The 26007-nt window shown below is 41.3% G+C and overlaps 1 protein-coding gene across 3 annotated transcripts in view; it reads left to right on the top strand.

Moving 5' to 3' along the window:
- The window catches only part of LOC145437257 (single-strand DNA endonuclease ASTE1-like), a 533921-nt gene that overhangs the window by 485535 nt on the left and 22379 nt on the right, over positions 1–26007 (top strand). The window contains exons 6-7 of one of the 3 annotated variants that reach the window (XM_080314450.1): positions 4157–4318; positions 4766–6071. The exons of 1 other annotated variant lie outside the window; for it this stretch is intronic. In XM_080314450.1, coding sequence (XP_080170576.1) covers positions 4157–4318; positions 4766–5830 — 1227 coding nt within the window. In that variant the 3' untranslated portion in view covers positions 5831–6071. Of the gene's footprint in view, positions 1–4156; positions 4319–4765; positions 6072–26007 lie in introns of those variants that run through there. One more of the 3 variants, XM_080314451.1, reaches the window with a different exon arrangement.

Below are 26007 nucleotides of genomic sequence, written 5' to 3'. Positions count from 1 at the left end.
AAACATGAAACCTTTGTACAGTTTCGTAATACGGGAATATCGAGTGAAGTTGATTATTTTTTTGTGTGACGAAAATATCTTGTATTGATATTGGACACTGGTTTCGTTACCCAAGTGAGTGAAAATTGTTTTCGGCTGGACATATAGGATTTGTATTTAGAAAAAACGACCCACACCAATTAAGCGACGCTGTTTAATATCCAATGAGTGAGTAAAATTTCTTAGGGGTTTGATTTACCGAGTTAATTGTCGGCGATTTCTTTACCGGAGTCTGTTTTACAAATATTTCTAGTACACCTAAGTATAGGGTTAATTTATCAAACGTTGTACAAATTGTTTATGTGACGACAACGACTTTGGGTCACTTGGTTTCGATCCTTTTGTAAAAAATTGTCGGACAATGGTGTTGTACTCTTCTGTAATGATCGAGGTACGTGAACAAGTTTCCAATCAACTAATAATCGGACATACGACTTTGGTTTAACGAATCATAATATTTCTAAAATGTTTGCTGGTATCATAAGACACAAATCGAAATTAATAATAATCAAGACCTTTACATGCTCTGAGTTTTGTGATGGCATTTATTTCGCCAGATAGAAATGAACTTGTATCAATAGTAACGCGAAACGCATTGATCATTTTCGGTGTTGGTTATGTTCCTGATTTCTTTGTCGGTATGCACTCTACAAATAATTTCTGCATACTGAGTTAGGATGTGTTTGGCGAATATCACAGAAATTGTTTTTGTGGTGGTAATGACTTTCAGTAGTTTGGTTTTATGATTACAATTATTTTATAAGATGCAAATGATAATGCATGATCACTACTAATAACAATATAAATACATTTTGTAGGTTTCAGTGTAGCGCCTATTGCGATTTTGTTAATGCTATGAGTTTTGCGTATTACTCAAGTCTAGTAGAATAGGATGCGTCCAGTAAAGATATTTCAAATTGTTTCTGTGTTCATCAAAGTCTTGAAGTGTAAATCTGTAGACTTCACAATGTCTTAGAGAGGGCGAACAGAATTACGTATTGATCGCACGCTTCAAACGGCACTCGATACCCAAAGTGATATTTTCACACTCTGTAAGTTGTGTATGTTCCAATCGCTGTTGCGAGTTCCGACAGTAACGACATTGATGTTAAATCCCCACTCTTGGTCATTGTAAGCGAATCCTAAACATCACAACAGTCGTTCTGGAAATCGAACGCATGCGTACTTTTAGATAGGTGACACTGACAGGTTTATTACATCAGCGAAATACTCAGAAACGTCGATTCGTGATTGTGTTAGCTTGATTCATCCTCTATATCCGTGGACACGAAGATATCTTATCTTTGGTTACAACTCATTCGAAACGAATTGTCGCGTGCAATCTAAAAATGCACATGTCGGAGACGAATGATTTGATTTTAATCAACTAAAAAGTTCTTTTGTTTTGATGTTGGGTTTAATACAATTTGTATGACTATACCGAATCCAATTCCAAAAGTGAAATGTTACTTTAAACAAAAGTTTTGACGACTTGCATTCTGATATTGATAGATGTGTAGAGTAATATGACTAGTTTATAAAATCTCGGTTATGTTTTTTGTCATGTCATTGAAATAGAATACTCACGAGTTCAATAATATTCTCTATCGATGCAGTCAAATAATCCGTAATCTACAAGTGGATTTAAAACTTGATGCTGTTTTGTGGTTAACTCAAGTCAGTGGTCATGTTTGTGTTGATTTCAGGAATGATCATGACGAGTTGTGCCGGGTAAATTAGGTAATGTGGTAGTAACTATGACCGTACAGAGTTGCTGACATTCCGATATATTTTACACCGTAATATGCGGATTTAATTGTGATAAATTATTTTTCAGTTATTGTTCAGACATTCAAATCTCGTATACCCAAAATATAATATGTTTATGTCAAGTCGTATATGTACCGATTAGTAAATACTTTGTCTTACAGAATAGTAACGACCTTTATAATTGAATAAAAAAGATCGATCATACGAATAGTGAGTTGTAGTGATATAATCAAGTAAGTGAAAATTAGATTTTTAACACTTGCTAATGTTGTGAATAATTCTTTTGAGTATGGTAAGATGTTAAAATGTTCATTTGACAAACGGAAAGCGGGATCGCGAATAGAGTTGCAATGTTTCATTACTTGTTTCAAATTAATGTGCGTATAATATCGAAATGGGACTGTGGGAAAGTTAGTAGTCATGTTTGCCAATCCTATTTTCAATTCACACTACGCCAAAGTCAAAATATTTCGTTTCGGATTATCTCAATTTACCTATAGAACATCTCGCGAATGGATTCCGACACCGTGCTATAACTAGATCGCTATGTCTGACGCATCATCGTGTCAGCGACGTAGGATTTTACAATTATTTCACATCTTTTCGAATAAGCGTCAACTTCACAAAGGATTAGGGTTGGACCAGAAATAAGTGAGAATTTGTCGGTATTCGAATCACCGTCTGCGACGGTTCTGTTATTCGTTACATATTAAATCTTACCAGTGAAATCCAGTTCTGCGGCAAACTAAGTACCAAAATAGTATCTCGTGAGTGATTGGAATGTATGTAACAGCAAGTCGCGAGCGATGGTTATGTCATTCGTTACATATTAAATCTTACCACTGAAATCCAGTTCTGCGGCAAACTAAGTACCAAAATAGTATCTTGTGAGTGATTGGAATGTATGTAGCAGCAAGTCGCGAGCGATGGTTATGTCTTAGGTGTTATCTTGTGAGCGATCGTGCGGTTTGTAATATATTTCACACATATTTGAAGTGTTAGTTTGTGAGCGTTGTTAGTGTTGATATTGGAATCGCAGTCTACGCCGGCTCTGTGACAGACTAATTACCAAAATATTACTTCTGCGTCATTCCTACCTCTGTAACACCAAACCGCGAGAGATGGCTATGTCTGATGTGTTATCATGTGAGCACTCGTAAGATTTTACAAATATTTCACACCTTTTTGAAGTGGTAGTATGTGAACGCGGCTATTGTTGGTATTCGAATCGCCGTCTACGCCGGCTCTGTGGCAAACTAATTACTAAGCGACTGATTCCTAGATTTAGCAAACTATTTCACACCCTTTTTGAAGTGTTAGTATGTGAACGCGGCTATTCTTGGTATTGGGATCGCCGTCTACGCCGGCTCTGTGGTAAACTAATTACCGAAATAATAGCTTGCAAGTGATTGCTAGATTTAGCAAACTATTTCACACCCTTTTTGCTGAAAGTACGACAAACCGCCCGCAGTCTATAACCGAAAGTACGAATCACTGCCGCGTCCACAAGAATAACGATATATCATTGTCGCACTCACCGTAAACGTTGGGATTACTTCAAATTGGTCATAAATAATAATTTGTGACATATACATAAACTAAGAACCAATCACGTCACTATTTACCATACCTGATACATTTTCAACACCGTGCGAGAGATGCCCATACCAGAAAGTACGATTCACGACCGCACCCATAAGAACACATGGCGAATCACCGGAGACCCCGTAAGAATACGACATCATCGCCATTAGCATGTCGCCGCACGTATACCTAAAAACATTAGCATGTCGCCCCCGGTTTTCACGTTAGCATGCCGCCGCCGACTATACCCGGCAACGTTAGCATGCGACCGATCCCTATCTCCGTAACGCTATCATGCGACCGAGAGGGGGGGGGGGCAAAAAGGTTAGCATGCCATTCCCGGTTTCGCGTTAGCATGTGACCCCGCCCATAAGAGCCCCGCCACATCACGGCCGATCTATACTACTACTCGCGTTCACTTAAACCTCATTAGAATATATTGTTTTGAGCTGCAATTTCAACCGACTGTTTTGGGCCATTGCGATTCCATCGGATTTCATGTCAGCTACGAAAAGAATCCGTGGCGATTATCCCAAAGGGCACAATAATCTGACATTGGTAATAATCTTTAGGACTCGTTTCAAGGAACTTTTGCTAGCTATCAGAGTAAGGTAATCGCAAAAGCCCCATATTATGCACTTGGCTTCAATTAATGATGAAATTATAGAACACCTTACGAAAGTGAGCGCAAAATTTTAGTAAAGCGAAGGCGTGGTGAACTCGCGAAAAGATCTTTAATATTGACATGCAAACACTTGCACAGCAGGTCAATGGGAAATTCCCGTGCAAGGTCTTCCACCGTAAAAAACTGGAGAGCAAATTCCGCCTCCCCACGAATGCGATTTACTTTCTGGGACCGATATTGAGTAAACGAGATGGATTGAAGAATGTCAATTTCAGACCGGTTATTGATGCTCTTGCAGCGGTAGGTTTTTGTATGAAATAATTACAACTACAATCCTGCACTCTTAGCAAAAGAAGTATGTATTCATACCCAAAAGGCAGAAATAGGTGGCACACGAAAACGTAACCTAACTCAGAATTATATATCGCGGTCATAAATCTTGCGTGCCTAGGTGCATCCCTTCCTACGTTCCTGTGTTCAGGCATCATTTGGATCAAAATGTTGTACTTGATTTATCCCACGGTTTAAGTCTGCGGTCGGTTATGGTTTCGTGTACCATGGGTATAGATTCACACCAGTATATCCGCAACTAGACCTAAAACCATAACTACTAAAAAAACGTTAGTTAGTTAGTTGACTCTCAACTAACTATATGTATAGTTTGTACAAGTCTACAGGCATAGGTGCAACTTCATTATCATTATCAATTCGATTGTTGTTACATCATTGTCAATTATCCAATTCCAGGCTTTTCGTCATCCACCGCCCTATTCGCCCGTGCCCTTACTGATCTGGCTTGGAGAAAACTATATAAACGATGACAGAATGGTAATATTTTTGAGACAGCACGTTCGAAATCTACCCGAAGACGACCTTAAAAGGTGTCTCGAATGGTACCGAAATCTACCGAATGTCGCAGCCATTGTTGATGATTTGGAGCAAGGCGGTCACAGAATATTTAAAGGAAAAAAGTGTTTTTATGCAGTCTGCAATCCACCGGTTCTCAGCGATTTTTTGCAAATAGTCCCGGATGATCAAGGCCGACCTTCTTGTAACCGAATGTCTTCCTCTATCCGATATGCCATGTATCAGATAAATCCCCCGAAAGATGTTGAAGAGCAAGGGCTTGGTTCTTACCAGGTTTGGGTGTCAGATCGCAAAAACGACCAATACACAGCAGAAATGGTAAATGTGACAATTGATGGAGCCAAAATGGAGGCGCTCCAATTGCATTTGGAAAATGCTGTGCTGATGGGGCGAGCGGATATGAATGACATAATAGAAGAGAGGCGACTCTACATTTTCGACGTCTTACTGAGAGGAGAGAAAAATGAGATCATCGAGTATTTTGGTGACGATATGAAGTTTGTAGCAGCAGTCTTCAGGTACTGGAGCACATCCAGCGAAGACCAGGAACGCCACGTTGAAAAAGCCATCAAAGCTCTTGCATTCACCATTTGTGCAACCTATTACGAGACGGCTCTGCCTTCTGAGATTGATGAAATGCCACAGGACTCCTTTGACAAACAAGCTCTGCACAGCTCATCTCAATGGCTGAGCTGCATGCAGGATGCGATGCGCTTGGACGGTATTCTTGGTGAACCTTTAGAGTGCCCCCTAATAGGGAAACTGTTCTCTGGCATCCTCTACCAAAGAGCTTTTGCTTACTTCGTAGGAACCGACGATCTCGACATCGCGGCTGTCTCGCTGTTTTCCGATAACATGGCTCAAGATGGGTTCGAAAGCTTGCTGCGGATTGCGTCAGGCATGGATTTAGCCACAGAGCTATCGAATAAGCTTTCCTTGGAGTGATGTAGTGTATCTGTATATGTAGAATTGTAGATGCAATCAAAATGCGTAATTGGAAGTAGGTGTAGGCTATCTGATAAAGAATGCTGGGATGGGGAGCAGGAACGGAAGGCCTGAATCTTGAGCATGAATGTTATTGTGGAGTAGGCTACTTGTATGTAGGATCGCTTTTCATAACATCGTGATATACCCCAGAGTATCCATACAATGTGATCATGTGAATACATTATATATCAGAGGCCGAGGGTATGTGTACTAAATGGGAGCGGTTGAAGCCGGATAAATCGAGCAAGAATCTGCAATAGTATACTCAGGCTACCTTCCGGTATCGGATAGTAAGACGATTGTACATGTACAGTGTACACCATACAGTGTACATGTACAGTACACACACTAAAAATATCGCGATGTGTTATAATCAGTGCACGAAGGGGCTCGAAATACCCGGGGAGTGATGAAACATACACCGAAATACTCAGATGTGCCAAAGTTTCTTAAAATCCATGATATTCTCAGCCCGGGCTTCCCAGACTTTTTTGATAGTGAACTTTTTAATTCTCGTTAAATTTTGCGCCACACCCCACAACCAATAGTATGATAACCAAGGATATTATCAAAAAACTCCACGTGTTTGTTGTATTGAGAACCATGCCAGGTGCGAATATGTCGTCCACTTGCGGGATTTCAATTTGAAAGTTAGAATCTCCTATACAATCTACATCAGAGGTCTTAAATACGCGAGAACATTTTCCGCGGCCCGCGACCGTATTTTGGATTTCGAAGTATTCGACAATATTTAACGGCCATATATGTTTTTTTTGAAAACTGGAAATTCGCCAAAAAACTACTCTAGAAGTTTGAAACTACTCATCAAACTTCACTATTACATCACTTGCTAAAGTTACCACTGAGTTGAAAATCAATGAATACTTCGGCGATTGGATATTTCTATTGCTATGGCATAGTAATCATTATATTTAAGGGTTTATAGATCTGTTCCAATATTCGAAGGTAAATCTAACATTGATTTAATTTGACATAGGTAATGACATGATCAATAGCCTAGGAGTATGCCCAAACACGGATTAGGCTGTACTGCTCCAATGCTCTGATATCAGATCAATCTTTGTAAAATTCTAAAATATTCTACCTATAATTGTGACACGGCAATTTTCCGATAGCTGCAAAATTATAACGAGACAGCTTTTACGATGTCGTGATGCATTTGAATGAACTCTCGCATGGTGTCTACAGCAGCTATGCCAAGTACAGCAACAATTTTAATCAAATATTTTAAAATGTGATTATTTTTCGTGCCAAGCGCGAATTCACAATAGTAAATCCCATTTTCAAGATACGTGGGGTATGACAGTCTTGCAAGGTCTTGTCAAATAAGGCCTGCTCGGAAATACATTGAATTCCCCTAATTTGTATTGCGGCCCGCGGCACCATAAAAAAGTAGGAAATTGGCCCGCGAGCACATTTGAGTTCGAGACCTCTGATCTACATCATCGTCAGAGGAGCGACAGTTGTTGTCTGATTATGCCTGAACAGACGAACTATATTTAATTCCATTAACGTTAGTCTACCTTTGCAAGTTTTGTACATGCTACTATATAGCAGGGACATAAAACTTTTATATCTAACGCGCCAGATAATAATAACTAAACGTTCAGTCACGGGCTGTAAATTATTTCCAACTGTAGACGCATAAAATGGTTTGAGACCTGATAATTGGGCTCAACATTCCATTCATTGGTAACGACAGAGTAGCCATAAATCAAATGATATCGGGTAGGCCTAGCTGGGCTCACAATATAATCTTTCGTAATGCAATGCAAGCGAGGCGCGAAAAATAAATTTAAATTAATAAATGCCAAGTAAAAAAGCTGGTTACAGCAGGGATCTAAAACTCAAATGCGCTCGAGAGCCAATTTCATAGTTTTTGATGGCGCCGCGGGCCGCAGCCCCCTGATAGTGGTATTCAATGTATTTTTAAGTAGGCCTTAACTGACGGGATATTGCAGACTGGCATTCCACACACATCGTGAAATGGGATTTACTATTGTGAATACACACCTGGTACGAAAGAAATAACATTTGTGAATATTTGAATAAAATAGTTGTTGTACTTGGCATAATTGGTCAAGATAATTAGTTATTGATACCGAGCGTACAAATGCATCATGGCGTCGTAAAAGCTGTAGCGTTATAATTTTGGTAATCCTGGTTTCGGGTTTACTCCTGTTAACTTGGCTATTGATCATGTCATTACCAAAGTCAAATTTAGTCAGCGCTAAATTTACTTTCAAAAATTGGAACAACTTGCATATTATGAATAATGTGTCTAATTAATCCTACATTGCCTACGTACATGATGCGTTCCTACTCTCCTACATACATGCATAATTTGGATTAAAATGATGTGCTCGATTTATACCGCGGTATAAGTCTGAGGTAGGTTATTCTGGTTTCGTGCGTCATGGGTGTATATTCATACCCGTATATAAGGGATACTGCACAGGTGGAGACCTGGAAATAGACACTCTTTTCGCTAAGAGTGTACCACTACCTTACGCGCCGCCTTTAATAATCGATAATAACAGGGATAAAGGGACCAAACAAGACGCAGGATTTAACTAACAATACATCAAGGGGCAACAGAATGCCAATGGTTGCCATACCGACCTTCTTAGATGGCTTAAATAGGCTACGCTACGCTGCGAAAACTAAACGACTTTTTGATATGTTACTATTCCCCATAACAGTTTGTTGCGGCCGTAGTTGTACCAAGTCACGGCGTTCCCAATGCAACTCAACTCGATTCGTTTTTATTTTATACCCCATTCAGTCCGAGTTCGACTAATTCTACAAAAGCTCGCGCCGAAGTCCAAATTACAATTTTCAGTCATGAATCATCAACGGGCCATGTTTTACCGTCTTAAACAGGTAATGTGACGTAATAGCTGATCTTCCACCACAGGGTAACTTTTGAGAGTGATGTGATAGTCAAGTTTGACGAGCAGTTTCAGGTTTTTGGAGCAGTTTCAGAGTGAATTTCAAGCTCCCAAATAAGAAAAAATATATTTTGCGGTTAATTATTGGCGAATACTTCAAAATCCAAAGATGCGGACACGCGTTTGAGACCTCTGGTTTACAGGATAGGTAAGAAAATACTGGTCTGTAGCCATATACCTAGCAGGCACTCATAAAATATAATTACGTGGGATCTTTGAATGATAGATAGTGCCTTTTGAATCTAAAGCAGTGGTTCCCAATGTGGGCGATATCGCCCGCAGGGGGCGAAAATAGCCAAGGGGGCGATTGGGGGGCGAAAACGGACGAAGGGGGTGATAGGGGGCGATGTCGAGTTGAAATGGCTATATTGGCGTCCATGACCGTAACTGCCACACCCAAACCTCCAATTGGGATGGAGGTCCGAGCTCGAAGGGTGCCCACAATTTTTTCGTGAATAGAGTATTATTTTGGAAATTTAGGCAACTTTTTCAAAATGTTTTCGCGGTGCGCGCCATTTCGTGGTCGCATGTTTCTTGCTTATTGGATACCCTTCCTCCAAGAAATAATACGCATGAGTTATAGAAATGGGCATCTCGGCGTCAGCCATTATCACACCATGACGCACCAAGACGTGTGAAGTTTCAGGCCATGTAACATGCGACTCCAAGAAGTGTGCCAGAACGAGAAAACCCTGGCGGAAAAGGACTGCCTTTATGCTGACCGACTTCGATATATATACGATATGCATATATATTTGATTATCCATACCCGCCAAATGTTCCATTCCTGGCAATCAGAGCCCCAGAAAAAATGCCATCTCGCAGAGAAAAATTAATTGCCAGTGCAGAATTACCAATTTGAAATCGTGTGCGTCTTTTAGTTTGGTACGTATGGGCGATTTGAATATCTTTTGACATAGCAGACAGGCCACGAAATGTCATTACGTAACAAAGTCATTATACCCACGGGTCCGCCCGAATATGTTCAATTATTATTTACGGGCCCTACATTTTCTTAGACACCTCACTCAGCTTTACCGGTAAATCTGAATACATGAGCAGTGAGAGGATAAAAAATTGAAAACAATATATATGCAATTCCAGATCATATTGACCGATTCAATCATGAATGACAGAATTTTTTCGCGCTTCGCGCGAATTACGCCGACTTACTGGAGAGTCCAACAATTTGTGCAGAGAAGTAGCGGTAAAGAGGTATCGGAAGAGTTTGGTCTAAGGGTGCCGAAGTTTGCTTTATCGCCCTATGGAGGGGGGTCAAGACCAACGTATTGGGGGGGCTGACGAAGTGCCGTCAGACGAAGCCCTCAGAAGTTTGGTTTATCACGCTATGGGTTCTGTTACGGCGCTCCCTCTTACTCATTGCCTTTATTACATTCCTTACAATATGAGGTTTGGGGGCGCTGAGGCACGATAATTTTTGAAAGGGGGCGCTGGAGGAAAAAAGGTTAAGAACCACTGATTTAAATCGAAGGGGCTTGCAAAGTCGTACGTACTCCGAGTATAGTCCATTAGGACACTTTTAAGCAGCGCATTCTATGGCAGCTCAAAAGTACTCAATTGTATTATACTCTTGTCGACCACCTGTGATCTGTAGAGAAAAATTGTTTGTCCCGTGACGAAGTGACAGGTTTGAATTGCGTGCAGCCCACCTCATTGGGATTAAATTTAGCTCATGCTCAGGTATACCTTTAAGCCAAGCTCAAGTGGGATAAAAGATGGTATTAGACACCAAAAATATATATGTGCTACTTGCTATCATTACGCATGATTATTTCTGAGAGGTCATTAAACTGAAAATCTTTTCCTTCAGCTCATAACTATTGCCCTGTTTTGAATCCTAATTTCATATTTAAAAAGTCTCTCAACAGTCAGAACCTTCCGTGACATCACACTATGAGTTGATATTGTAAACATTCTGGATGCTCTTTTTAATATTTGCTTGATATCATGATCATGGGGCGAAAATTTTCACTATCATCAAAGGTTGCGTGTCTAAAAAAGTTTGAGAACCACTGCACCACAGTAAAATTGCGGGAACGCCATCATGAAGATATTTAATTAAACAAAAACCCTTGAAATGTCACTCTCTAGCACCGTACTTTCTAAAAACTATAGTCGTAACTACAGTTTGACTGGATTTTAATTTTTGAAGGTCTGCCGGTCCGCCGAATATATTTTTTGGAAATTCCACCGGTCCGCGAAGCAAAAAAGGTTGAAAACCACGGGCCTAGGAGTAGTATATAAATGGGCGGAATGTGCCAAAACACGATTTAACTTAAACAAACAAGAATTATGAATATAAAAGATAGTGAAAGAATTAGCTCATTCTCAGTTTTGCAGCAATACTCGAGGGGAATTCCCTTCTGACTGTGCGGCAATTAAAAAAGGGGGATTGACTGAGAGAAAACGAACAAAGAATTTCGATTGACCTTTGTACTCAGACACGAAACTTGGGATTTATGCTAATTCATTGTGATTTTACTGTATTTTTCCACGATCCACAGCTGACTTCGGTCGTACACGATGGGGCTTGATAATAGCTACCTACCCTGACCTATCGGTCCATGGTAAATCCAAGGACGAGTCTTGGGAATAATTGCCCGTCAAATCCCATGGATGACTTGTCGTTCCGCGGTTGATTCAATTTCGTGTACGGGGGGGTCATAGGAATAATTGCCGGTCATGACGTCAGTATAGTTTTCTTCTGCTCCATGAGATCCTGGACGGGGCTTGATAATAGTTGCCTACCCTGACCTGTCGTCCCGTGGTCCAATTTCGTGGCTTGGGAGCAATAACCCGTCAAACTGGTTGACTCGTCGTTCCGCGGTTGATTCAATTTCGTGTACGGTTGGTCATAGGAATAATTGCCGGTCGTGACGTCAGTATAGTTTTCTCCTGATCCGTGGGATTCTGGTGCGTGTTTTAGGTGTCCATACGTTCGGCTGTGTAAAGTGATGCTTGTGGTCTCTCTCATACTGTCGTACTTGTCCACCTTTTGCTTTTTTGTTGACTTGAATAGTGAGGAGAAATGATCTGTTATGATTATAAATATGTGTGTCATTTCCAGTCATACCGAGAATCAGATTAAATGTGGTAGTAGAACTTTGTATTAGGCACCCCGACATGGATTGACTTAAATAAAGTAACAGTATGAATATATAATAATTAATTAAACAAATAGCTGATTCTCAATTTTACCCGCATCAACGTGTTAACTGCCGGCATTACGTACCCAGTAATCGATATATCGATCACGAGCTCACCACGCAGTTGTCGTTCGAGGGCGAATAATTTCGCTGCAGACAATCACCGCGTGTGCCGTAAAACATCCTCAAAACCTGCTATGCCAACACCTACACACATATTTACAATATCATACTAAGGAACTATTGCTTCGGCAGCCACGCACTGTCGCTCGAAGTCGACAAATTTCGCTGCAGACAACCAGATGTGTTCGCGTATGTGTCGTAAATATATCCTCAACACATGCTATGTCAATACCTCCAAGCATATTTGCATCATACTACGGATATATTGATTCGGGGGAGTGTTACCGTCAGAGAATTGCTGTGTCACCCCTTTGAGCCTCGCATTTCCCGTTCGAACTCGGTAACTTAGTATTCGGTGCAAGCAACAAATGTGGCTGTTCCATACCTATACCGCGTTCTAGCGTCTTCATAAGGACAGACAGTCCCATCCGAACAATGTATTTATGACGGGGATGTTTTTACTGCTTCACGCCTGGTCAAGCGTAATCATACCAGTGCCTATAAATGATATGTAATTTACCGAGGGATATTAATTTTGTATGCTGTACATGATGTACAACTTGAATCGATCTGTTGTCGTACTGATGCGTTGCCCGTCTGTACGATAGATATGGATCACGAATTCACCGCGCACTTGTCATTCGAGGGCGACTCATTTCGCTGTAGACAATCAGTTGTGTTCGCGTGTGTCGTAACATATCCTCAACACTTGTTATGTCAACACCTCCAAACATATTTACAATGTCATGCTACGGGTATATTGCTTCGGCGGGGTGTTACCGTCAGAGAATTGCTGCGTCACACCTTCGAGCCTCGCATTTCCCGCTCGGTAACTGCGAGTACGATGGCAGATTCAGTGGTATAGTGACGAATCGGGATAGCTCGCTTCATCGGGGATCAGTGGACTTACCTTATTTCACTGAAACGCGCTCGGTGGTGCAATAATGGGGGGATGAATTGTGTCAGATCATACGTGATGCAATCTAGCCTACTTTCGGTGAGGTGTAAAGATGAGTGAGAGATTTCGATATCTGACTCCGCTCCGACTCGGGTTACCAAATCAAAGTCCCAAAAATCCGGCTAGCACGTAAAGTCCTGTTATTTCCACATGTTGTGAGGGCAAAATATAGCATAAATCCGACTCTCAAGGCTATTTGGCTGCATCCAGCCCGGCGATAGCTCGCTTCACCGGCAATCAGCTGACTGACCTTATTTCGCTCGGTTTCGGTGGTGTAATAATGGGGGATGAATTGTTACAGATCATACGTGATGCAATCTAGTCTACCTTTGGTGAGGTGTAAAGATGAGTGAGATATTTCGAAATCCGAATCCACCCGCCCCCCCCCCCCCCCCCGACTCAGGCGGACAAATTGGGGTTAACCCCGGCCGGTACGTAAAGTCCTGTTACTTCCACATATAGCGAGCGCAAATTAGAGGATAAATCTGACTCTCCAGGACACTTACCGTATCCAGCCCTGGCTTCGCTAGAAGCCGATGAAATTCGAAGTCTGGAAACGTTTAAGTGACCACCACCCCCTTCCAGGCACGATAGTTCTACTATCTTTACACGATATGGAGATGACGTTGCATATTCATTTGCGTACAGCGAAACCTTGTATCGACCCATTGGTGGAATTATGTTCAACTATACAGGTGTTATTAGTGCAATCAGGTTTAGCACCACAAGAAGTATATTAGCAAAGTCCTATCCACCACAAAACGATAATACCTTTACCATACCAACAAACAAACAAACAAACAAACTTGTCGTTCGAATACTTGTAATTTCGATGTGCTATGATGTACGCAAATCAGCTGTGATCAATCGAGCGTGACACAATCGATGTCAGTCATCAATCCGCCTGTTTGACAAAACTCGCGTTTTCTGACTGACAGCAACACAATGCGATACATTTGATGTATCCATCGACCCTCCTATTTTGATGGGGTTACCATACGGCCTCATTCAAGGGAGCATATGTCCTCCTTTTCCCAGATATGTCAGCCCATTCGGCCAAATGTACTCTCTTTCTGTCAATTTGTCCTCCTTGTTAGCTTAACATATCCAAAAAAACACCACGAGTAACGCAAAATGTGGGCCTAGATTACAAAAGTCGGGTATTTACGTGGCCTAATCGGAAAAATGACGCTATGATGGTATTGTGCAGGCTATTACGTGGATACGGGGCCTGTGTAAACAGGTTTATGTGAATAGTAAAAGCGCCCCAAACTATCGTTACATGAAAAAGATCGAGCGCACTCGACCATGTCGGGGTATACTTACCCTAGTACAGCCAAATGCTCCCATGTCGTAGCGGGAATAGCCGGGGAGCATGGTAAATAATTCTCACAAGAAGTACTTTATAACGGTGTGAAATCGACGTCGTTCGTTACGCGACGAGAATGAAGCAAGGCGCCACTGCAATCACTCTCTACACAACGTGCTAAGCACTGTAGGGGATACGCAACTACCGATTCTGGTCCGAGGAGCGAGATATATGTAACGATTTACGACACATGCTAAATTTCCTTTCAAATGAAGTACAAAATGTGGCTTTGAAGTACTCAAGTAGAAGTAGTTTTAAATAATAGTTGGTATCGTAAAATTACTTTCTAGTTTAATTATAAAGAGTAGGTTCCCATAGAACTGTCGAACCCAAGCACTTCATTATCCTATACCCAGCCCACCGACTGCAGAAGCTGCCCATCCCTGATGTAACATGTAAATGGTGCAATAGCGACAGCTAACGGTTGTCAATCATCCATAAAAAAACTAGCCAGTAATACAGCCCTCAAGGATAACCTAGGAATATCTATGCGAGTCGACTCGATTGGCCCATGCGGCAAGTTTAGACACGAAAGCATTTTTAGGTGTGATATAATCCCAGTATTTGTACTGTATTTTTCCAAGCACACATACCACAATCGAAAACGTAGTTCGCCCGTCTGACTCCCAGCATTTGCCTCGAACAAAAGTGTCGGGTATAAGTGACCATGGATCTACGCCAAGTCTGTCCACCACTTTTGAGTAGATATTTGGAAAGACCTGCGCGTGATCACCTCCATACAAGGCATAATAGTTCTGCGTGCAGCGAAACTTTGCAGCGACCTATTTGCGGGGTGTGCATGTGTTGTTAGTGCAATCGTGTTTAGCACAACAAGAACGTAGTAATTTGAGGGTGAATAAAATCTTACCCCACAACGTTACCAACCCGTCGGACGGTGTGGTATTCGACAAAATCACTCTGTTTTTACTACGGAAACGATGATCACACTGACGGGCTCTCATCACTTGTCGTACGAATGCTTGTAATGTCGGTTTGATGTGCGCAAATCAGCTGTGATCATTCGAGTGTGACGCGATCGAGGTCAGTCCTATCAGGTGTTTGAGAAAACTCGTATATTCAGTAAGGTTGACGGCAATGCGATATATTTGATGTCCCATTGATCCTCATACTAATAGGGGGATTGTCATACGTCCTCCTTCTCCAGGAAAATAACCTCGCACAAATGTACTCCATTTTGTGAATTTATCTTCCGTTTTAGCTTAAAATACCCAAAAAATACCATGAATAACGCGAAATGAGGACCTACGAGATACGGGTAGGGTCTATCTTACTGTTTTCGCATAATCCTGTTATTCAAATGTAGGATTTTGGTGTAGGTCTGATTGATAACTTTATAAAAGTGAGGTAAACTCAGTACAAAACTACTTTCTGCTTTTTAAAGTCAAACGTGTAAAGAATATGTAATTTCACCTGAAACGGTTGAGGAGTAAGTTAAAACGACTTGGGTATATAGCACAAGTACCGAGTACTCGAATTAGTAGCGTCTTTTGACGCCATTACTCAACCAAGTCCACAACACACAAACCGAGGAAATAATATACAGATATGGAAATAACCCACGATATTTTCCGCTGACACGTGTCAGTACAACTCGACATTCAAGTCCATCTGGCTGCGGCTTGCAATTTGAAAGAGTTTGAAAAACCAGGGTGGTAGCCTACCTAAAAACGTGGTATTGTTTTGTACGTTACGATTCTTTCTAGCCAGTTCGTCAGCTGCTAAATTAGTGCGTGTTGCATATGATACTTTAGATAATTCGGCGAACGTTGCGAGTCTGCAGAATTCACAGCGGTGATAACTCGACGCAATGAATACGTGTTTCTATCCTAGCGGATCAAAGTGTCTCTCCATCCTCGTTATGCCAAAACACTTTTGTAAACACGGCGTATTAAAACAGACGTAGCCATCATAAAATCAACCAAAACCAATGTTCCATAGCGAATCTGATGTTATCGATGACAAAAGTTATGGCCACCTCGTCTATGTCTAGCTCTATGGTACAACATGTCGAATTTTGTTTGCCAATCCCCTTTGGTTCAGTACAAGGCACGTGATCTGAATAAAAACGAACGCGCAACCGAAACAGGTGAACTTTGTGTGGTGTGTATTTTTGATAACACCGATATGGCAAACTTGCTGACAATAAAGTTGCTTATAATTAATCAAGCAACCCGGGGAGCAACAACTCGTAAACACGAATCGAATGGTCACGCCAACATCCCCGGGTATTCGATAGAACCGCTAATACCGCGGTAACCCAACTTCTGTAATCGTACATGTACGAAGCATTTGAACAGTGTTGCTCTGTGGCTCTTGGACTTCCAAGGACACTACGAGCGTAAGTCAATCTCACTGTTTGGAGTGCTAATGTCGCACCGTCGCAATAATGATCACTCGCTTATGTGTAGAAAGCGGAAATTGACGCCTGGGTTATTTGTACGACCTCATAGCTTTGGTAAACTTACTAAAGCGGAAAGTCTCTGACAAGTTAGATATTGATTGATGTTCGTTCTCTTGCTAGCGACGATAATCGTTGGTACATGCTTTAAATTTTTTGTTATAATCGGGTGTGGTCACAAATAGGCAGACAACTTTGATGCGTTCAACACAATACGCATGTAACACATCTTATTCCGGGCCGTAACCTATCGTTTTCCCCCACCTTCTATATGATAAACGTCGCCTTTACTCAGAGGTGTGCCGATGACCTAAGGAACCATAGGCTCTAACGTGTCATTTCGTTACTATTTCAACGTCACATGACAGCGTAGGTAGGCGTTGGGGTATGGTGCCCATCAATACAGTGTTGAACGCGATCCATAAGGACACCCACTTCGTGCTATACGTTTAAATAAATATTTTTACTCGTTACTACCACCTGGTGCGGGGTAGTGAGGTTGGTACAAAATTGAAACAGCCAATATAAACTAGGGGCTTATTATTATTAATTATTAAACATCGTGTCCAGCTGCTTATAGAACGAAGGTTTTCTGCACCACAAACCAGTTCATTACATCTAATAACACAAGGGAAATTGTGTGTAAAGTACCATCCCATAACACATACTCAAAATCAACTAGTGATTTTCAAATGGATGTTATTATGCTTTGCAATGGTTGTTAGCGGACATGGGGTGATAATTTCATCAATATAATCGATTGCGATTACTGTTGTCACGGGACTACGGTTACAGAAAAATCTTGAAGTAGTCGAAACGTAATCACTAGCGTGCTATTGTTTTACTCATTTTCCCCCGTCATGTGGCACCGACTATAAGCATTGATACAATACAGAGTATTGAACGTGATCCTTATAAGCATTGATACAATGTAGCATTGACCGCGATTCGTGAGGACCCCTGCTGTGTGCTATTATGTCTAAAATTTATCACTCGTGACCACCACCGTGTGCGAGTTATCAATAAACCACAAAAACGCCACTAAGCATAGGAGGAGGTAAATCCCCTACTCTGCCTAGTGTCAAATAGTAACGCAATTACTGACGTTTCGTTGAGTTAAACACAGTTTGAACGCTGCTGCTTAGCGGGTGGTAGGCCTATGTACAGCGGACATTTATTTGAAATTTTACACTCATCAAATAAATCATGACAATTTCAAAGCATTAAAATCAACCGGTGCTAAAACAAATCATACAGTAAATTATACATAAATTATATCTCAAGTTTCGTGTCCTTGTCAAGAGGTCAAGCGTGGCGACTCACGCAGATAGCTAGTTTATTCTTTTTCGCTACGACATCTCCCCTTTTGATTGCCGTACAACGGGTTATAAAAGTATTGCTACAAAACTGGGAATCAGCTATGTCTTTAATTATCTATCATATTGATAATATTGGTTTATTTAAGTTAAATCTTTGTTTGGACGTTTAATACACACTTATATAACTACGTCTAAGCCCCGTCTATGTGCAAAGGCGACGTTTATCATATAGAAGGTGGGGGAAAACGATAGGTTACGGCCCGGAATAAGATGTGTTACATGCGTATTGTGTTGAACGCATCAAAGTTGTTCCCTGCCTATTTGTGACCACACCCGATTATAACAAAAAATTTAAAGCATGTACCAACGATTATCGTCGCTAGCAAGAGAACGAACATCAATCAATATCTAACTTGTCAGAGACTTTCCGCTTTAGTAAGTTTACCAAAGCTATGAGGTCGTACAAATAACCCAGGCGTCAATTTCCGCTTTCTACACATAAGCGAGTGATCATTATTGCGACGGTGCGACATTAGCACTCCAAACAGTGAGATTGACTTACGCTCGTAGTGTCCTTGGAAGTCCAAGAGCCACAGAGCAACACTGTTCAAATGCTTCGTACATGTACGATTACAGAAGTTGGGTTACCGCGGTATTAGCGGTTCTATCGAATACCCGGGGATGTTGGCGTGACCATTCGATTCGTGTTTACGAGTTGTTGCTCCCCGGGTTGCTTGATTAATTATAAGCAACTTTATTGTCAGCAAGTTTGCCATATCGGTGTTATCAAAAATACACACCACACAAAGTTCACCTGTTTCGGTTGCGCGTTCGTTTTTATTCAGATCACGTGCCTTGTACTGAACCACCGGGGATTGGCAAACAAAATTCGACATGTTGTACCATAGAGCTAGACATAGACGAGGTGGCCATAACTTTTGTCATCGATAACATCAGATTCGCTATGGAACATTGGTTTTGGTTGATTTTATGATGGCTACGTCTGTTTTAATACGCCGTGTTTACAAAAGTGTTTTGGCATAACGAGGATGGAGAGACACTTTGATCCGCTAGGATAAAAACACGTATTCATTGCGTCGAGTTATCACCGCTGTGAATTCTGCAGACTCGCAACGTTCGCCGAATTATCTAAAGTATCATATGCAACACGCACTAATTTAGCAGCTGACGAACTGGCTAGAAAGAATCGTAACGTACAAAACAATACCACGTTTTTAGGTAGGCTACCACCCTGGTTTTTCAAACTCTTTCAAATTGCAAGCCGCAGCCAGATGGACTTGAATGTCGAGTTGTACTGACACGTGTCAGCGGAAAATATCGTGGGTTATTTCCATATCTGTATATTATTTCCTCGGTTTGTGTGTTGTGGACTTGGTTGAGTAATGGCGTCAAAAGACGCTACTAATTCGAGTACTCGGTACTTGTGCTATATACCCAAGTCGTTTTAACTTACTCCTCAACCGTTTCAGGTGAAATTACATATTCTTTACACGTTTGACTTTAAAAAGCAGAAAGTAGTTTTGTACTGAGTTTACCTCACTTTTATAAAGTTATCAATCAGACCTACACCAAAATCCTACATTTGAATAACAGGATTATGCGAAAACAGTAAGATAGACCCTACCCGTATCTCGTAGGTCCTCATTTCGCGTTATTCATGGTATTTTTTGGGTATTTTAAGCTAAAACGGAAGATAAATTCACAAAATGGAGTACATTTGTGCGAGGTTATTTTCCTGGAGAAGGAGGACGTATGACAATCCCCCTATTAGTATGAGGATCAATGGGACATCAAATATATCGCATTGCCGTCAACCTTACTGAATATACGAGTTTTCTCAAACACCTGATAGGACTGACCTCGATCGCGTCACACTCGAATGATCACAGCTGATTTGCGCACATCAAACCGACATTACAAGCATTCGTACGACAAGTGATGAGAGCCCGTCAGTGTGATCATCGTTTCCGTAGTAAAAACAGAGTGATTTTGTCGAATACCACACCGTCCGACGGGTTGGTAACGTTGTGGGGTAAGATTTTATTCACCCTCAAATTACTACGTTCTTGTTGTGCTAAACACGATTGCACTAACAACACATGCACACCCCGCAAATAGGTCGCTGCAAAGTTTCGCTGCACGCAGAACTATTATGCCTTGTATGGAGGTGATCACGCGCAGGTCTTTCCAAATATCTACTCAAAAGTGGTGGACAGACTTGGCGTAGATCCATGGTCACTTATACCCGACACTTTTGTTCGAGGCAAATGCTGGGAGTCAGACGGGCGAACTACGTTTTCGATTGTGGTATGTGTGCTTGGAAAAATACAGTACAAATACTGGGATTATATCACACCTAAAAATGCTTTCGTGTCTAAACTTGCCGCATGGGCCAATCGAGTCGACTCGCATAGATATTCCTAGGTTATCCTTGAGGGCTGTATTACTGGCTAGTTTTTTTATGGATGATTGACAACCGTTAGCTGTCGCTATTGCACCATTTACATGTTACATCAGGGATGGGCAGCTTCTGCAGTCGGTGGGCTGGGTATAGGATAATGAAGTGCTTGGGTTCGACAGTTCTATGGGAACCTACTCTTTATAATTAAACTAGAAAGTAATTTTACGATACCAACTATTATTTAAAACTACTTCTACTTGAGTACTTCAAAGCCACATTTTGTACTTCATTTGAAAGGAAATTTAGCATGTGTCGTAAATCGTTACATATATCTCGCTCCTCGGACCAGAATCGGTAGTTGCGTATCCCCTACAGTGCTTAGCACGTTGTGTAGAGAGTGATTGCAGTGGCGCCTTGCTTCATTCTCGTCGCGTAACGAACGACGTCGATTTCACACCGTTATAAAGTACTTCTTGTGAGAATTATTTACCATGCTCCCCGGCTATTCCCGCTACGACATGGGAGCATTTGGCTGTACTAGGGTAAGTATACCCCGACATGGTTGAGTGCGCTCGATCTTTTTCATGTAACGATAGTTTGGGGCGCTTTTACTATTCACATAAACCTGTTTACACAGGCCCCGTATCCACGTAATAGCCTGCACAATACCATCATAGCGTCATTTTTCCGATTAGGCCACGTAAATACCCGACTTTTGTAATCTAGGCCCACATTTTGCGTTACTCGTGGTGTTTTTTTGGATATGTTAAGCTAACAAGGAGGACAAATTGACAGAAAGAGAGTACATTTGGCCGAATGGGCTGACATATCTGGGAAAAGGAGGACATATGCTCCCTTGAATGAGGCCGTATGGTAACCCCATCAAAATAGGAGGGTCGATGGATACATCAAATGTATCGCATTGTGTTGCTGTCAGTCAGAAAACGCGAGTTTTGTCAAACAGGCGGATTGATGACTGACATCGATTGTGTCACGCTCGATTGATCACAGCTGATTTGCGTACATCATAGCACATCGAAATTACAAGTATTCGAACGACAAGTTTGTTTGTTTGTTTGTTTGTTGGTATGGTAAAGGTATTATCGTTTTGTGGTGGATAGGACTTTGCTAATATACTTCTTGTGGTGCTAAACCTGATTGCACTATAATAACACCTGTATAGTTGAACATAATTCCACCAATGGGTCGATACAAGGTTTCGCTGTACGCAAATGAATATGCAACGTCATCTCCATATCGTGTAAAGATAGTAGAACTATCGTGCCTGGAAGGGGGTGGTGGTCACTTAAACGTTTCCAGACTTCGAATTTCATCGGCTTCTAGCGAAGCCAGGGCTGGATACGGTCAAGTGTCCTGGAGAGTCAGATTTATCCTCTAATTTGCGCTCGCTATATGTGGAAGTAACAGGACTTTACGTACCGGCCGGGGTTAACCCCAATTTGTCCGCCTGAGTCGGGGGGGGCGGGTGGATTCGGATTTCGAAATATCTCACTCATCTTTACACCTCACCAAAGGTAGACTAGATTGCATCACGTATGATCTGTAACAATTCATCCCCCATTATTACACCACCGAAACCGAGCGAAATAAGGTCAGTCAGCTGATTGCCGGTGAAGCGAGCTATCGCCGGGCTGGATGCAGCCAAATAGCCTTGAGAGTCGGATTTATGCTATATTTTGCCCTCACAACATGTGGAAATAACAGGACTTTACGTGCTAGCCGGATTTTTGGGACTTTGATTTGGTAACCCGAGTCGGAGCGGAGTCAGACATCGAAATCTCTCACTCATCTTTACACCTCACCGAAAGTAGGCTAGATTGCATCACGTATGATCTGACACAATTCATCCCCCCATTATTGCACCACCGAGCGCGTTTCAGTGAAATAAGGTAAGTCCACTGATCCCCGATGAAGCGAGCTATCCCGATTCGTCACTATACCACTGAATCTGCCATCGTACTCGCAGTTACCGAGCGGGAAATGCGAGGCTCGAAGGTGTGACGCAGCAATTCTCTGACGGTAACACCCCGCCGAAGCAATATACCCGTAGCATGACATTGTAAATATGTTTGGAGGTGTTGACATAACAAGTGTTGAGGATATGTTACGACCAGACATGGGGTGATTACTTCATGAATGTAATCGAATGCGATTACGATTACGTCTGAATGACGCGATTACGATTACGATTACGATTACAGCAAAATCAGGTAGTAGTCGATTACGATTACGATTACATTGGAAAAGTAATCACGATTACTCACGATTACATTTATTTTGCATCTTAGAAGTTATATCGGAAGACAATATAGGGATTGCGCTGAAAAGGCCGAATGAGATAACAATCTTCCTTAAAAAAAGATGCGTCATTGGCTTGTTACGTCATGATGTACCGATTTCCCATTTTTATAGTAGTCAATTTATCGCACCCAATGATTTGCATTCTTGCCAGGTCAATAACCGCCGCCCCCCCCCAAATTTCCCAATAGGGTGGGGAGCGAGATCGAAGGGGACTCAAAAGTATTTCGTAAACCAACATAAATTATACCGTCTTTTCGAGAGATTTGATCAACTTGAAAATTCTCTCTGGATAGCTTGATTTAGAAATGCATACGTCTCCTTCTAAAACAAAGCATACATTATTTATAGTAGGGTTGCATTTAAAACAAACGGTTGTTTAAAACATGTTTTAAACAGTGTTTTATAAAGAAAGGCTTTAAAACAAACTAAATTTTGTTTTTAAAGTTGTAACATTATGCCACAATTGTGTAAACACTTTCAAAAAAACATTTTGTATGAGCCTACGGACAATTACCACCCGATTCGGCCGACGTACATCGATATGGGATGATTGGAACCCTCAAAATAGTAGGTTCAACAGTTATAGTCCAGATATTTCGTCAAATGAGCTATATTTACCCTATATTTTCAATTGTGAATCTCAATTTACTATGACGTCACAATTTTATATTCGTGACGTTGTGGTTTAAAAAAAAAACATTTTTTAAACAAGGACCTTGTTTTAAACATGTCTGTTTTAAATTGATTTTTGTTTTAAATGCAACCTTAATTTATAGTAATAGGCGTTTAGGTGCCAGTCAATACCGTGCCACGACACACCAAAAGCCATACGCAGTTTCAACCAACATGCGACTTCACGAAGTGTGCTACTAAAGAAGGACCTTGGTCGAAACTTTGGGTATGTGTCCATTGTCAATAGCCACGCTGGGTGAACGTGACTAATAGTCCGGTCCTTTCAATCTGAGCTCATAATACAAATGCCACCCGGGGCACCAAGAGAGTTTTAAAGACATGACAATTTGTGTGAGTGTGCTTGTGCGTCTCACCAAAGTTCTTGCGCCACTTCAATATCTTTTGACCATGTACCAGACCGGAAGTCACGAATTAACAACATAAACTAAAGTAATTATAACAAGATACCGGACTATAAGTATGAATTACTTGCTCCCAGCTCTACAGGTAAATCTGACCATCGGGGCTGAGAGAAGATTAAAAATTAATAGTAATATAATGCAATTACTAATAATATTGACGAAATTCAGTCTTCAACTTGAAAATACCACCCTATGGGGGCTGGGGCCAAAGACCAACGTTTGAACTGGGGGACGAATTGCTATTTAGGACCAGATTCTAGCTACCACCCGCGTTAACATGATATTGAAGCCCATGGCCATGGCTGCAGGACCCAATGTTGAGTAAAGAATTGTGAAATAACGATTGACGCCCGTTTCAAGTAGAGTCATATGATAATAAGATGAAGCCGGGGCCCGATGAAACGAACATAACATTCTGCCTTCAACTTCATATAGATAATTTACTGCAAGCTGCCGTTACAAGAAACGGCAAAGACGGCTCGGTTATGATTACATATCATTAGCTGTTGATTTTTACTGCTTCCTTTGGCGAGTACAAAATTTAAAATCTTTGTCCGGTGTACGTACGTAGTGCATAGGTCTACTGCTCGCCCGAAGCAACGGTCAAACTGCGTTTAACTAAGCATAGCCAAACATCAATACATAAGTCACTATTTTAAACTAGGCAGAATGGAGATTAATTATCCTGCTGCGAGGCAATGGCGTATGGAACGTGTTGATAATATGATATACAGCACGGCAGGTGTTCTTACAACCGCACTAATGTAGGCTACGTACATCGAATATCTATTTACTGTGGATACTTCTTACGCAATGACGAGCAAAGCTAATAGGCTACTTCTGACGTAATAATGAGCAGTAGCATTTGGAAATCAGACGTGTGTGCTATCGCGAACCTGGTATAATATCTCATCCTTATTCACGAATGTTCAGTTTATGTCATAATCCTCGTACAAATAAAGAGTAATCGTTCTTTCACTAAGAAATCGATTAGATATGCGAAGTAGTCGATTACGATTACGATTACTTCGGAATTTTTTCGAATGTAATCGATTGCGATTACGATTACTTGAAAATGCTGTAATCGTCGTAATCGATTACGATTACTAATCGCGATTACCCCATGTCTGGTTACGACACACGCGAACACAACTGATTGTCTACAGCGAAATGAGTCGCCCTCGAATGACAAGTGCGCGGTGAATTCGTGATCCATATCTATCGTACAGACGGGCAAAGCATCAGTACGACAACAGATCGATTCAAGTTGTACATCATGTACAGCATACAAAATTAATATCCCTCGGTAAATTACATATCATTTATAGGCACTGGTATGATTACGCTTGACCAGGCGTGAAGCAGTAAAAACATCCCCGTCATAAATACATTGTTCGGATGGGACTGTCTGTCCTTATGAAGACGCTAGAACGCGGTATAGGTATGGAACAGCCACATTTGTTGCTTGCACCGAATACTAAGTTACCGAGTTCGAACGGGAAATGCGAGGCTCAAAGGGGTGACACAGCAATTCTCTGACGGTAACACTCCCCCGAATCAATATATCCGTAGTATGATGCAAATATGCTTGGAGGTATTGACATAGCATGTGTTGAGGATATATTTACGACACATACGCGAACACATCTGGTTGTCTGCAGCGAAATTTGTCGACTTCGAGCGACAGTGCGTGGCTGCCGAAGCAATAGTTCCTTAGTATGATATTGTAAATATGTGTGTAGGTGTTGGCATAGCAGGTTTTGAGGATGTTTTACGGCACACGCGGTGATTGTCTGCAGCGAAATTATTCGCCCTCGAACGACAACTGCGTGGTGAGCTCGTGATCGATATATCGATTACTGGGTACGTAATGCCGGCAGTTAACACGTTGATGCGGGTAAAATTGAGAATCAGCTATTTGTTTAATTAATTATTATATATTCATACTGTTACTTTATTTAAGTCAATCC

Source organism: Botryllus schlosseri, chromosome 4 (genome assembly GCF_051294905.1).
Source record: "Botryllus schlosseri isolate E-star chromosome 4, Bs_hap1, whole genome shotgun sequence".
NCBI classification, from domain to species: domain Eukaryota; kingdom Metazoa; phylum Chordata; class Ascidiacea; order Stolidobranchia; family Styelidae; genus Botryllus; species Botryllus schlosseri.
Note: the sequence above shows the minus strand (reverse complement) of the source record. Positions and strands in the feature narration are given on the sequence as shown.